Source organism: Aplidium turbinatum, chromosome 14, assembly GCF_918807975.1.
Source record: "Aplidium turbinatum chromosome 14, kaAplTurb1.1, whole genome shotgun sequence".
In the NCBI taxonomy this organism is placed as follows: domain Eukaryota; kingdom Metazoa; phylum Chordata; class Ascidiacea; order Aplousobranchia; family Polyclinidae; genus Aplidium; species Aplidium turbinatum.
The window spans coordinates 16,508,805-16,523,612 of NC_137485.1; the positions used below are offsets into that span (position 1 = coordinate 16,508,805).

At 38.1% G+C, this 14,808-nt stretch overlaps 1 protein-coding gene across 1 annotated transcript in view; it reads right to left on the reverse strand.

Moving 5' to 3' along the window:
- Nucleotides 1-11,104, reverse strand: part of LOC145783058 (staphylococcal nuclease domain-containing protein 1-like) — a 44,128-nt gene extending 33,024 nt beyond the window's left edge. The window contains exons 1-12 of the mRNA XM_082594827.1: nt 10,954-11,104; nt 10,290-10,439; nt 8,766-8,886; nt 8,051-8,132; nt 5,608-5,768; nt 4,916-4,994; nt 4,452-4,629; nt 2,778-2,884; nt 2,187-2,369; nt 1,143-1,281; nt 634-734; nt 117-227 (exon numbers count right to left, since the gene is read on the reverse strand). Coding sequence (XP_082450953.1) covers nt 117-227; nt 634-734; nt 1,143-1,281; nt 2,187-2,369; nt 2,778-2,884; nt 4,452-4,629; nt 4,916-4,994; nt 5,608-5,768; nt 8,051-8,132; nt 8,766-8,886; nt 10,290-10,439; nt 10,954-11,031 — 1,490 coding nt within the window. The 5' untranslated portion in view covers nt 11,032-11,104. The remainder of the gene's footprint in view (nt 1-116; nt 228-633; nt 735-1,142; nt 1,282-2,186; nt 2,370-2,777; nt 2,885-4,451; nt 4,630-4,915; nt 4,995-5,607; nt 5,769-8,050; nt 8,133-8,765; nt 8,887-10,289; nt 10,440-10,953) is intronic.
- Nucleotides 11,105-14,808: the final 3,704 nt, after the last annotated feature.

The following is a 14,808-nucleotide window of genomic DNA, read 5'->3' on the forward strand; positions in this document are numbered from 1 at the left end:
AAAAAGTAAAAACGGCTGATAACCATCAAAAAAGTTTTCAGCAGTTTCTTGTTGACTGACTTTATACTTTAGCATGTGCAATATCAGTAAAACAAATATCTAAGTTTGAAGGTCACCTCTGCTCAGCAGCAAGCAAATCATCATACTGTGATGAACGTGAATCGTCATCCTGTCTGTGACGCACAACCTTGACCAACCCCTTGCTCACCAACGCCTCTGCGATGTTCCTGTACGTTCAAAAGCAAAAATCATACAAGATCATATTATTTTGGGTTCTTTATGACAACACAAATAACAATGTAAAAAACAGCAGCAGATGTAATACAGACAAGAAGCAGAGAATGACTTTAGTACAATCATAGAGACTGCTGCTCCAATCTTGGCAACAAGTAAATCCCCATCACAGGTGATGAGAGACATCAGGTTGAATCAGGAAAATCTGGCCACCCTCGGCAATGACAACACCGGATCAAATTAAACACTCACGTGACATTTTAGTTTCCAACAGCCTGAGGGGTGTTAATGTTACACAGACGAAGTAAGTGGAATTCTGCTTTGCAAAAATAATGACTTGATAAAGCAAACATGCATTTAGATATACACTTGCAGCACCATCTAACCAAAACGACTTACACTCCAGCACAACGCACGGTGGCGCACGTGCGCTCAGGAAAAGCAGATAAAGATTCAGTAGCAGGACTGGATGGCTTGATGTAGTCTACATTGACTGTGACCTAAGATGATAGATACAACATAAACGTAAATCTTGCAGCGCATTATACCGTATCAAAGAAAACTAAGGGCAAAACAAATAAAACATACCTAGATATAATATTCGCGTTTCTTTATGATTTATCTGTAGGGTCTGAGAGAAAGCCTTTTTTATTCATTCAGTAAAAATTCAAATTTGAGCCCAAATGATCTGAGATTTTTTTGATTAATTTAGGCTAATGTCTGAAGAGATTGAATCAATAAAAAAGAACTGGTTTGCTGGCTGGGTAGATGTTACGCTTTGAAATAAAATACAAGCATTGTGCACAGACAGATGAAGAAGAGAAATATGAAATATATATGAAGAAGAAGAGAAATATGAAGAAGAGAAATAACAGAACGGATAAAAATTACGCTTTGCTTGAAATTACCTTTTTGCCGATCAGCTTTTTCCTGAGAAACTCCCTTGCTTCAAACATGTAGGGAACGTCATACAGAGGTCGTCCTTTTCCTTTGCCCTGTTCAGCCGGCGACGTTTCCTTATCGTGCTTGTAGACCACGTCGTCGTATCTATGAATATTGAAGGGAGTTCATTCAATTTTTTTTTCATTAACATATTCCGAAAGAAAAAACATAGACTCTGTTTTTCATATCTTTATCCTGCATTGCGGGAAAGCGGACGAGCGCTATGCATCGGTGTACGCCTTCCGACATACACCTGACCCATGCTGCAGCCGACGGCAATGTCTGTTTCCGGTTGTCTACTCTACTTATGACTTAAATTTGGTACTACCCATTACTCGAAATCGATCACTGGGTGGAGGCAATTATCGTAAAGTTTCTTGCCCCAGAGAAACAACAGCAAGTGCGGGTGGCTGGAGTCGAACATGCAGGCTCTCGATTGCGAGCCCAACGCGCTAATCACTAGGCCACTGCTGCAGGCTCCAGACCGGTAAGCTAGATTCCAGACCAGACCGATATTGTCGCCGGTAAGCTGGTGAATGGGAAAAACCCGACACGTTCTTGGTTGAAAACGTACATGAAGAGTTGTCTGGATAAAACGATACCTAGTATTCTGGTACATTTAGTATCCTAACAAAGGTACTCTACATAACTGTCACTAACACAGCCGTGAAATCGAGTTTAACGACTGCACTGTGGCAGTGTTGGTGGCAAACTATCGCCTTTTTTCATCAATACAACGTAGGCAGACGTGAAATTGTTGTCAAAAACAGAACTATCGGTGCACAAGAAAACAGTTCCGTGACAAAATAGATGAAAATTCAAGTGAAACACAAAGTAACGTGCAATTTAAAAGCATATATTAAGAATGTTTTCAAAACGTGTTAACGTCCACAATTTGACCTCAAAGTATCGCGGACATAATCGACCAAATTCAGGTATAATGGTTGTGTTATTACTTTTAGACGAATACTTACAAGCGCTGTCTAATGTTACGAAACCAGCAAACGTACCTTGGTGGCCTCACACTGGCAAGATGAACCGTGCGAACATCTCCGCTCGCGGTTTTCACGGCGATTGCATCCGCGTTGACGATCTGAACGACTTTTCCTGTGTACTCCCGCTCGTGCGTTGAGATGACCTGAGGCTTGGGGACGTAGTCTTTCCAGATGCGAACTTTGCGTTCTTTCGCCGCTCTGCGGATGTTTATCAAACGTTTTATCAAGTCCGCTCCGATAGCTTGATCAATAAACAACAAACATCCGGTTCTTGAGGCGGAGAAATCAAGAGATAAAGTGACGACCACTTCGTGCGTGTGTGGGCTGATAGCTCAATTCAAGGACAACTCCCTATCCAGAAGCGGTCGGTAGACATGTTAATATCAGCCAACAACATGGATACTTAACATTTTACATTATCGATCTCGGTGGGCTGAAACTTCCAGGGTTAAACTTTTAAGTTTTTCGTGAAGTTGTAAATACTCTTCAGGTCAGTTTTGATCTTTCCAATACCTTCAGACGTTGTAGCAACGTGAAATTAACGTAATTTTTGCTTATTATAACAAGAAGTGATGTACTTCGCGAAGATACAACACAGCGCCTTACTTTTCCAGCGCTCGAAGTTTCTCTGGGCCTTGAGAGTATGACGTAATGCTCCAATCGACGCAACGAGCGAATCCCTCTTTCAAGAGCATCTCTGATATGTTGCCATTCTGATCGATAAAACAGACTAATTAAAACAGCATAGTTTGGAGAGTCAGGCTTTGATACGGATCGCAGACTTCTAGACAAGTATGTTAACTGCGAAACATTACAAGAGATGTTTCTCGGCAGCCGATTTGTAGCAAGAATTGACAGCGATAGACACGTGTTTCGCCCATGAGGCTGGGCTCATCAGTATCGCACCGTATTCTAGCCACAAATTTATTCGACCACCGTTTTACCAGTCAGTTTAACTCTTATCTTTGTTGCAAATTCGAAGAATAATATGAATTTGTGGGACAAGGAGACTAATTTAAAAAAAAATAAACCTCCAAAATTCATATTTAGTGCAGATAACGAGGCGTCATGGTTCAATTTATTATGAAACAAATTTATAAAAAAAAAAAAATTAAGTCAATGTTTTGAAAAAGACTTTATCTTTTGGGCAAAATGAATATAAAACACGTCGGAGTCAATCGGTTTGTGTCACGTGATTTTGACACAAGGTTCCAAACTTTGGCCTTTCCAAAGAAATGGTCGTTCAAAGTTAATTCTTTGTAACCGGTTCGGATAATGGGTTCGGTAACATTACTTCTCGTTCACTTTATCTAATAAAAAGTTAACTATGGTTTTATCTTTTGATTGCATCCGCTCTATTTTATTTGGGTGGTTCTCAAACTGAGGTATGCGAACAAGTTAAAACCAGTCCATTTATCACCACAATTGTGCTTTTAAGCTATAAAATAACTTGTTGTTCTTGTTTATGAATTTATCGATTGATAAATTTTACCAAAAGCAAGCGCAAATGCCGATTTGCTATAAACGAACATAATCGATTGAAAGTTGGAATTGAAAAACTCGTTTCGCAAAATGGATGGGGATTCATCAGTGCTTCATGGAAGCAAAATGGGTCTACCAGCTGGGAAAGTTTGAGAATCACTGGTGTTTTTGAAGTGTTTTGAGCATCGATTGGAAACGGGGTCTTCTTCTTTTATTGTCGCACTTGATTCCAAGCATTGACTGCCTCGTGTATGAAAAGTTTCCAGGATTCTCTGTTGTTTGCTTTGTGTATTAGGTGTATGTTGGTGTTAGTTTTGTCGGTTTGTTGGTTTAAGTATGTTAATCTTTGTCTGCCTTGGGCACGCTTCCCTTCAATTTTGCCTGTGAGAGAGAGATGTTCTAACTTTCCTTTTCGCAGCACGTGTCCTAAAAATTGAAGTTGTTTTTCTTTGATATTTTTTAGAAGATTGTTTGTTTGTTTGACTTGATTTAAAACAGTTTGGTTGCTTTTTCTGTCAGTCCAGGAAATCCTCTGCATTTTTCGGAATGCCCACATTTCAAACCCATTTATTCTTTTATTAATTGATTTGGTAATTGTCCAGGTTTCTGAATTATATTTAAAAATTGGATAAATGTAACACTTCAATACTCTGAATCTGGTTGCGAAAGATATGTTCTTGTTGCATAATATTGCATAATATTAATAATATTGTTAACGGGGTATACTCGCGTAATAAAACATGATGGCAAATTGACGCCATAGCTGTACAGCAGACGTTGATGGACTGGCTAACGTACCGGATGAAGCACAGTGGCCAGCAGCATGTTCTGGTTGGAGACGCCCTCCAGGATGATCTTGACGTCACGTTGGAGCAAACGAGACTCGACAAAAAATTTCGCTTCGGCGGCAAACGGTTCCGAAATTTCCTTTTTTTGATCTTCTGGGTCACGACGAATGGAAGGACACTTAACACCACTGGAGTACAGTTCATGACACACAAGTTAATAACGTTGGTTAAGCAAACATCTTGATTGAAAATGCAGTAATAGCAAAGAAGCTGTCAAATCTACACAAGCAAGCCTTTAGACAGTTTGATCTCTCTTCATTTTGCTTTAAAGAAGCGTGGTCTTCACCACGAAACATCAGGATCAGTTTTAGGCGGTTTGATGTGGTATTATTTATCTACACTTTTAAGAATATTTTTACTTTCATATTTTACTTTTTTTAAATGTGTACGAGAAACTGAAACTGGTGGACTCACCTGAGCATGAAGGTGACAAGATGGTGGGAAGGGAGGAATGCCCGCATCGTGCACCCGTCTCTTATCATCTCAATGACAGCTGAATGAAGTTTCAACGTTAATTGCAATCAAATTAATGTTAAGTACATCAAAGGAGACCAGGAGCGAGAAAATCTCGTGGTCTGAGAATGGGCGCTGGTTTAAAAACAAATTATTAAAAAAAGAAAAAGCTGTAACTGAATACGGATTTCAAAATATTAACCATGTCGATACTCCCCAAGAAAATAAAAAGTAGTCTCATAGGTGAAAAATTCAAAGTACAAAAAGCAAAGCCAATCCTTTTATACAATTAAAACCGTCACTTATTTGGGTTTTATCAAATATTTTACCTTTGCATATCATAGGTTGCCAATTTGAGCATGCTTGTATCTATGCTTGCCTATCTTCACATTTCCATGTCATAATGCGACAATTGTGAAAGCTGCACCACAGGTAACATACCAACCTATGAGGGATGCACATTGCACAATCTGCTGGGGTTGGTTAGGCTTACCGAAGAAATTTTGCTCTTAAACACAATTTAGAAAAATAACCCAGATTCACTGGCGGCCGGAAATTGTTATAGAGCAGCTGATGCGGCCGCCGAAGCGAAAAGGTTGTACATTCCTGAAATATATATAGCAACAAAATTGCGTTCTTTTAAAATTACATACCTGGCACTGGTTTTCCATGATGAGAATCAACAAAATTCCGGGGGTTCTCGATGGTCCATTTAACATCTCTCACCGCGTCATCTGGCCGAGGCTCCACCCATTTCCCACGCAAACCCGATTTCGCTTGGTCTTCAATCTCGATCAATCGAGCATACCCGACACTGCAGACAATTTTATTGCTGAATTAGGTGAGTTAAACATTAGATGTAAATTTTTATTCAAGTACAATGAATCACTATATCAAAGTGACGTTTAACAGCCTGTTATTTGAATAAGCACCTACTGACGATCCAGCAAAGGGTGAAACAGGCTGTTAAGGTTACTTTTATAATAGTGATTCAATCTACATGAATTAGCTTTGCTTAGCATTGCGCTTGGCATTGAGCACTCTTTTGCGGTAGTAATACCATTCATCGTATGATTTTTCATTATATAGACCATGATGTAAACTGTATAAAAATAGTCAACGATGGTGAACAGAAAACGCGTTGCATTCACTTAAACATAACAGGACACAACCAACAAGACAACGACATGACTGGAGAAAGAGGGCATACCGCATACCATACTCTGTTTGAACCAGTGACTTTCAAGAAAGCTGACCCATGGCTCGATATATGCCCATTCGCAGTTAATATAATAACTCAATTTCATATGCATTAATTACAAATATGACTTCGTCAAAGGTTTGATTGATCAAACAAGGCTACTCTGCATTGTTCTAATATGGGACTGCTATTTTGCATTCATCGAACGCTGGCATTTGCACAACAATCTAACCTCTTAGCATAATTTATTTACAATACATTTCGCAATAATAAGTAACATTTTCAGCTAGCACAAGTAAAAACGTAAAAAAAAAATAGAATCAAAAAGTTGTGCGCAGTTGTGTTCGGCCTGGAACATTGTACGACAGAGAGATATGGATGCTAAGAGAGAGTGAACTTGCAATTCTGACAAGAATGGAAATGGCAATGGCGAGAGCAATGTGTGGGGTAAAAGCCAGGAAGGTGAAAAAGAATAACTGATGGATATGCTAAAGATGAAAAAGACAATTAAACAACTTTGCCAGGGCAAGCGGAGTAAGACGGTATGGACATGTACTAAGGAGGGAAGATGGAAGTTTTCTTCGAAAGGCTTTGACTTTAAAGGTAGATGGAAAGAGGAAACGAGGACGTCCAAAAAAACAGGTGAAGAATGAGGCAGACAAAGTCGGATTGATTGAAGGAAGATGCGATGGATAGAATGAGATGGAAAATAGAAGTGAAGGCAAATGCTGCAATTTAGTTTACAGTACATTCCAATAAGTTAACATTGATACCACATCAAAAGGAATACAAGTTAGTGTGAATTGGCATTTGTTGAAGATCTATACTCAATTCAAAACTCGCTTGAAAACATTCTATTTCACTGAACATTTTGACTGAAAGTACTGTACAGTAGAGATGCAGCGAACCCAAAATTTTTATCCGCACACCGCACCGCAACTGACTCATCTATCCGCGCACCGCACCGCACACCGCAATTTATCTGGAACTTTGACACTGCACCGCACCGCACACCGCAAATTACAAAATTAAAAAAAAATATTTTAACGAGTTATTGTTTAGAAAGTCAATTGTAGGAAAAAGCATCCATGGCATATAACTGGTAACCTAGTACCAATACAGTTGTGCACTAATTGGCCAGGCTAACCAGATCATATTCTCTTATCAGCAATGCATCTAAGTTCTAAGACATAATACAAACTAAGACAAATAGAATGTTCCTGGATCCAGTATCAGGACTTTTGAACACTTTTTGTAAGCAATAATGCAATTATAATGCCAGTGGCTATATGAACTACACACACAAGAGTAAAACTTATAGCCTGAACTCACTGGGCTAACTGATATAGTAAATAATGCGGTAGTTGCGCTAGGCCTATAGCCTGGTAACTGAGCTTATCAGCTAGGCTACTAACCAAAAACATTCGTACAGCTTCCCTGACAAGCAAGCCCTAAAACCCTGTCAACTGCAAGCCATTTGCAATTTGCATTTGCATAGCTTTCCATCTTAGGGTTTCCGAAGGGAAAAATAACTGATCCGTGTTTCCAATTTAAATTTGAAGTTTCATAGCTGATTCTTGAAAAGTTGAAAGTTTACGTTTACGAAAGTTTAATTTCTTGAAAGTTTACGTTTACGAAAAATTAATTTCTTGAAAGTTTACGCGGCAAGCGGCGCGGCTTTGTCATTTCAACCTTCCACGCGGCGCGGCGCGGCACGCGGCGAAAAAGTCAAAAGCGGCCGCGTACGCGGCGCGGCGCGGCTTGCATCACTACTGTACAGTACCATATTATATTATCACCATCGCCATGTACAATGCCAAGCCCACTGCCCAGGAGCATAGTTTGCACTGTGAATGTGGTGCAATATAAGTGTTGTTATTATTATTACATCTTACTTGTCACTTCTCACATTAACCTTCCGGACTTCAGCTAAGCCATCCATTACTTGCATCTCGTTGAGATTGGTTCCTGTGTTACCTTAAGAAAAAATTCATTAGGAGTTAAGTCACAGTTGTTTAGAAATATATATAGTAATTAATGCCAAAGTTGTATGGAGGTTGAACGCTGTGTGTTGTTTTTGTTAATACACTTTTAATGGCAGGTAGCAGGACATACTGCATAGGCTGTACAATAGGGTGGATTGAAAAAACGTTTTTATAAATTTTTTATTAGCTTGGGGTTGGAAAACTTGCCAATTACTACTAAAACTAATTGTGCAAAATTAGAATGTAATCTGACGAGAGTTTGATCTGCCACCAGCCACTTGAAAATTTACCATTGGGCCATTCCGTGTCAATTCACACAGTCAAGAAATTCAACCTCTTCAATTTTTCTTAAATTTTACACACCTTTTCACTATCTTATATGATGAACACCTGCAAAATTTGAGTGAAATTTATTGAGAAACACAAGAGTTATAAAGCATTTAGTTTGGGGGGTCTGCCGAGGGGGCACAATTTTTTTGTTTTTGGCCATGTTTGAGGTCCTATTACTGTTTAAGTAAATTAGGTAAGAACTAAGAACCCAATTTTTTTACAGGTGATAGTACTTTTGCCAAATATTGAAAAACAATACATACAGTTATATTGAAATTTATGAAACAAAACATACTTGTGCCAAGGTATACTGTTCCATAACATCTCTCATTGCTTGGTGCGTAATCAACCACAAAGAACACCTCCCGACCAATGATCTTGTTGCGAAGATTTTCTCTTGATTGCCAGGCGAATGGCTAAAGCAAATAGTAAGATTACATTACCAGTAAGTAGCAGAAATACTTAAGCAGAAATGGTAAGCTAATAGTTCACTGCATTTACTGCATGGTCAAAATCTTAAAACTGCCTACATACGACTGCCTACAAGAATGATAAATATTGTGATTGTTATAATGATATACTTTCAAATTACAAAAATTGTAACAACTAAAATTGTGAAAAGTAAATATGAAAACCTTTATTTACAACAACCGGTACAGGTATAACATGCAGTTATGTGAGCATGCCATGTGACTAGGGATGGGCAATATAGAATTTCGAATAGTTGCAATCCGAATATCTAATTATTCGAATTGAAATGACATTTCGAATCGAATTTTCCAAACCGAAATGAAAATATCTGCTTTTTCGACTACCAAAATTTTTTATTGATTTTTCGCCGATCAGTTACGTTCGGCTCAGCGATAGCTATTCGCTCTAGCGAAAACGGCTAATCAGCTCTCTTTACCAGTGCGGTTTGTAGACGTCAGAAGACCGTTGTGCTGTGGATTTGCATCGTAGGCTAATACTAAACATGGAACACAATTCAACTCTGGGTGAGGCTACCGCTACACCTAGTGTCATAAGTTCCACAACAATGCAGCAATCCAATGAAATAGGTGATCTATTGAGCTCCGGTGTTGAAGCGACAAATACTTCAGCATCAAGTAAAGATGACAACGAACAGCTTTTAGCTGCTGAAGAAAACCGATCGCACCTTAAGGCAAAAGTGCCAAACAGCGATGCAATTGAATGGTGGAACAAAAATAAAGAAAAGTTCCCGCTGTTGTTTGATCTTGCGAAGAAGTGTTTAGTCACTCCTGCATCCTCAAAAAGATCCTTCTCGAATGCTGGATTAACAGCATCAAAACTGCAATTGCGGCCCACTGGCGAGCAATTAAAAGCGTTAAACATTCTTCACTGCAACTAAGACTTGCTCTCCTAGGCAGTTACTGCTGTTTTTTCGTTTGGTTGCCACTTTTCCATTATGTATCTTTAATAAAACCAGAATAAAAACAAAGCTTTTTGACATTTTCTGAAATTAAAATAAATTATTCTAGAATAGGTATTCGAAATTCTAAATTCGAAAAATTATTCTAGAATAATTCTAGAATAGCTTATTCTTCTATTTTGCCCATCCCTACATGTGACAAGGCCAATTATTGATGGAAGATTAGACAGCATTTCTTCAACTATTTTGGTTGGTTCACTTTTTTTTATATAATATACAGCTAAAATAAAATTATCAAATAACTAAGGGAATTTGGTCAAGAATATTAAGAAAACATCCACAACCTGTTACTGTAACAGAACACAATCTCAGTCACAGAGACAATAAAAATCATATGGTTGCAATGAACTTAACAGAGTGCTCATTTACCTCATCACTGGTTTCAACTGAACTTGGAAAATTTGGGTTGATACGTCTTGCCAGCTTCGGAGCTATAATATTGGACAAATTAATTTGTTTCTCAGGTGGAGGGCCACCTTTAGGTTGACCTCGTATGATAATGCAATCTCCAGAAAGCACCTAACAATACAACAAAAGCACATTAATACTTTATTTCGACTAAAAAGAAAACCCTGAAAATTGCTGCACAATTAGTCAACAAAATAAGTTCAAATTTGTTAAAGATTGTTACCTTTAAAATATATATTAACATACCATAACAAGTGATGATACAAAATGGTCTATCACTTTAAGTACTGTGTACAATAGCCTACACATATACGATAATCAGTGATGCTGTAAAGCTGGGGTTTTTTTCGCTGAGACTTTTCGGTCATTTGTCCGAAATGACTTGAAAAAAATTCGGTCATTTTTTATTTATTTCGGTCATTTGTAGTCACCTTTGGTCATATATAGGCAATTGACTATATATTTTTTTTCGGACATTTTGCTAAAAATTCGGTCAATGAACGATAAATGACCAAAAAAAAAAACCAGCTGTAAAGTCTAAGTCAAGTTTAACCTAGACTCATTAAAATTGAAACCTTTGAAACAACTGAAACAATACCAAATGTACAGCACAAGCATAACTCACCTGTTTCACAATTCCCCTTCCTTGCTTAACACCAACAGTTGCAGTAGGTTGTTTTGGTTGATCTTGAGGATTAGACATTTTGGTGACAATTTAAACATATAATCCTAATCTACAACTAAGAAAATTGCACTTGCTGCACAATGATTCAATACTGTATAAATAGACTAAATCACAAAAAGATGTCAAAGATTAGCTGTTCACCTAATGCATGGTTATTATCGTAGCAGTTTATAGTATACCATACTTTACCATTGTCCGCCCCGATAGCTCAGTTGGTTAACACGTGAATTTGTGAATAAAGAAGCTTTAAGATCAAGCGGCGCTGGTGTGACTCTCGGGATGTGCACTTGAGCAACGCATTCTAAGGACTGCTCTCCATTCAGCAGCACCTAATGGATGGAATAATTCCCCAGCAACAACACTTCAAAAGTAATCAGAAATTTCACTCTGTCAATCTTGGTATGGTAACTGACCTGCGTCAAAAGCCAGGGTTGATCGGTTTAAACCGGGGCGGTTTGCTTTTGCCGCAGGTCAGTTACCATACTGGTCAAAACCCCGGTTTAAACCAGCTGGTCAAAACCCCTTTAGTGTATGAATCAAGTTGCTTTTCAATTGAATTAAAAATATTACCCTCCATGTTTAGTAATGAAGTTCAACTATATTTTGTTTTGATCAACAATAACCTAAATGCTGGATTTGGAACAAAAAACATTCAATTTCTCTGTTTATTTTTGATATTTCAATCAGTTGGTTATTTTAATTATTGAGAAAATTCAAATTCTAAAAATAAGTTTCTGATGAACCAAAAAATGCTTGGTAGAACGATGAACAATTTGCACAGCCAACTGAAGTACAAGAATTTATTCCAACAAATTTTGTTTTTATGAAAAACATTTGCCATCAAATTTTATCCAGTTAAAATAAAACAATGCAAATGCATATTCTAAGATGCCTTAAAAAGTAAAGACAGGATAGTTTATGATTCGTTCTTTGAAGCAAAGTACACGTCAAGCCAAGAAAGGATTATGGGAAAAGGAACAAGTTGTGATGCCTTATGCCTATCTACTTTATGTAGAACTGACAGGTCGGCATTGGCGGCCGTTAATGAAAGTTAAGGCGGCCATGGTCGCCAGCAATTTCAAGGCCTTCATATCAAAATGGTCACAACTTACAACTGCTTAATATTTCCTAAATAGCCCATAGCCCAGGTAGCCGACCATTCACTACATAAAAATATTTTTCTGGGTTTTGACCAGTTTAAACCTAGTTTTGACCGGTTAAAACCAGGTTTAAACCGCTTAGGGGTCAAAACCAGTTTTGACCAGGTTTTGACCAGTTTGTCAACCAGTTTTGACCACTTAGAGATCAACCCTGTCAAAAGCCTCTACAAAAATCATTTCAAACTACCAGGAATAACCTATCAAGGCTTTGCCAGTCCGATGATAAAGATTGAAAACCAACCAACCATAGTTTGACAAAACTTAGTTTGAGAATGCAAATAAAGTTATTTACACTCATTTGATGGAAATAGATTAGAATAGACTAATAGGACTACTACCGTAACTCCAAAATGATCAAATTACAGTACCTGCTTTAAAACTGTACAAAGGGCACATAAACCTCATCTTCTATGCTTTGAACTTGCAAACACAGGTTTGTCAAAAATGGGGATCAACTTCCAGTACAGTAGGCCCAGTTCTTACTTCTCTGGTCTTCATAAATAACTGATCTAGGATAACCACAGTTCTCAGGAGTCTTGTAAAAACTCAGCAGCTGTTGGTAATGAACCAGAAAGTACCAAACCACAACTTCACACGCATTGCACTTACAATTGCATTTGAAGTCTCACGCTGAGTTGTGAGAATAAGCGCGTTAGCGCATTAAAACAACAAAACATGTGTCCACACAAATTTTCTCAGTACCTTTGTTCCTGGTTCGTGTAAACTACGTCATTTCGTGAGAATTTTAAGCATCACCTAGTGTTCAATCAACGGCCATTCTGATCGCTTCGTACTTCACCATCAATGCGGCCCTCATGGACTTGACAGCCTCGATCCACTTGGGTCAAGCTTAACTGAGTCCGAAAAAGTTGCTTGTTTCCATTCAAATACGCATAAGTCAGGCTTAGTTTTCCCAGCGGCTTGTATAATGTATAGCCTATGCTGGGTGGTTTATATTTCTGACAATCACAACGAAAACAATATGGCCTACAATATCTTACAAAAGTCTAGAAAACAAAGTGCTAAATACATTGCTGAACAAACAAAATGCAAGGCATAGCAGCACTGGACGAAGCTTTCTCGATCTATCTTTCCATCATTAACTTCGGCCTACGCCTTTGCGAGGAAAATTTTAAAGTTTGTTAAGGTGGCATAGAAGATGTGCTGGACATTAGTCAAGTCAATTTATTTTTTAGCGCTACAAAAAACAAACAAGCAGAGTAAATGAAAAGTAAAAACAATGCATTGTAAGTTGCAGCTGTTGCTTGGGTTATGGTGCAATCAGGATGGTAGCGAAAGACCAGAAGCGGTCATCTAGCCAACCACCAAGCCCCACCACCTTCATTTCCGACCAATCTTGATTTCTCTAGGAGACCCTGATTACGGCACATGTTTTTAACTTTTCATTGCTATTGTGGCCTTGTTTCAGCATCATATTAGCTTATTAAAATATAGGATTTAACATAATTTTAATTATTTTGTTGTTTTGAATATGGACTGTTTTGTCTGATGCAGATAAAAAATAAATAAACATGTTTGATCACCATTGTCTGCACTTAATATTAACACACATCATACTTTGATGCTACGAATGCGTGGTTTGTTCAGTCTTTAATATGATGCCATTAATTTGAGGAAATTGGGTAAATACCCAAATTTGTATGCAAAGAAAGCACAACATCAAACAGCGCTGGTTCAGTTCTGGGGGTGTGCGCTTGAGCAAAGCATTGTGTCGACTGCTCTTCCAGGCACCTAGTGGATGAAATAATTTACAGACAACAACACTTAAGGAAAGTCGAAAAAATTTCAGTCTTGTCAAACTTGGTAACCGCGCCTGGGTCAGTGATCAGAAGAAACTTCCTGGATGGAGCAGTCAAAAGCTTTCTCAGTCCGAGAATAAACATAGGCTACGCATAATCATTTCCATCTTTAAGCTTTGGACATAGCCTACTACGCCAGTATTTCCAACCGGGGTGCCATTTACAATACTCTAGAGTCTAGGCCTAGGGTACCGCGAGCTATATTACAACTTCATTTTTATCTGTCTTCAAATGGTTAGCTAGGATCACTGTTGCTAATAAAAAAATTTCATGCACGATTGTTTTTATTAGGCTACATCATTAATTAAGGGCAAATTTTTGTCACACCTTGCATCAGGGCTTCCCAAACTGGGGAGTCGCAACTTCACAAGGGGTCGCAGAGAGTGTACCGATTTACCCAAAGTACTGCATATCAACACTTCTGTGCAAGTTATTAACTTTATTGAGAGTCGCGCGGTCAATAGCCTACTCCTATTTTTGCAAATTGGTGGGGTAAAATGAAATCGAAGTTAAAAACTCTTTTGTTCCGTGTGAAGTAAGATGGCGTTCAAAATTTGATTCATCATTTTCGTAATGACATCTGGCTTTTCAAATTACGCTATTTGTCTAATTTGCTGAAAAAATTGAAACGAAGTTAATTTGTCCTCCAAGGAGAAAATATCAATGTTTTTACATTGCAATCTAAACTTGAAGCGTTCATCAAAAATTTAATCATCTAGAAACAAAAGGTTGAAAATGATTTATTTGAAACGTTTGAAACTCCGGCTCCTCGGTTTATAACTGACCGACTCTGGCATCACTGTTGCCAGATTTGT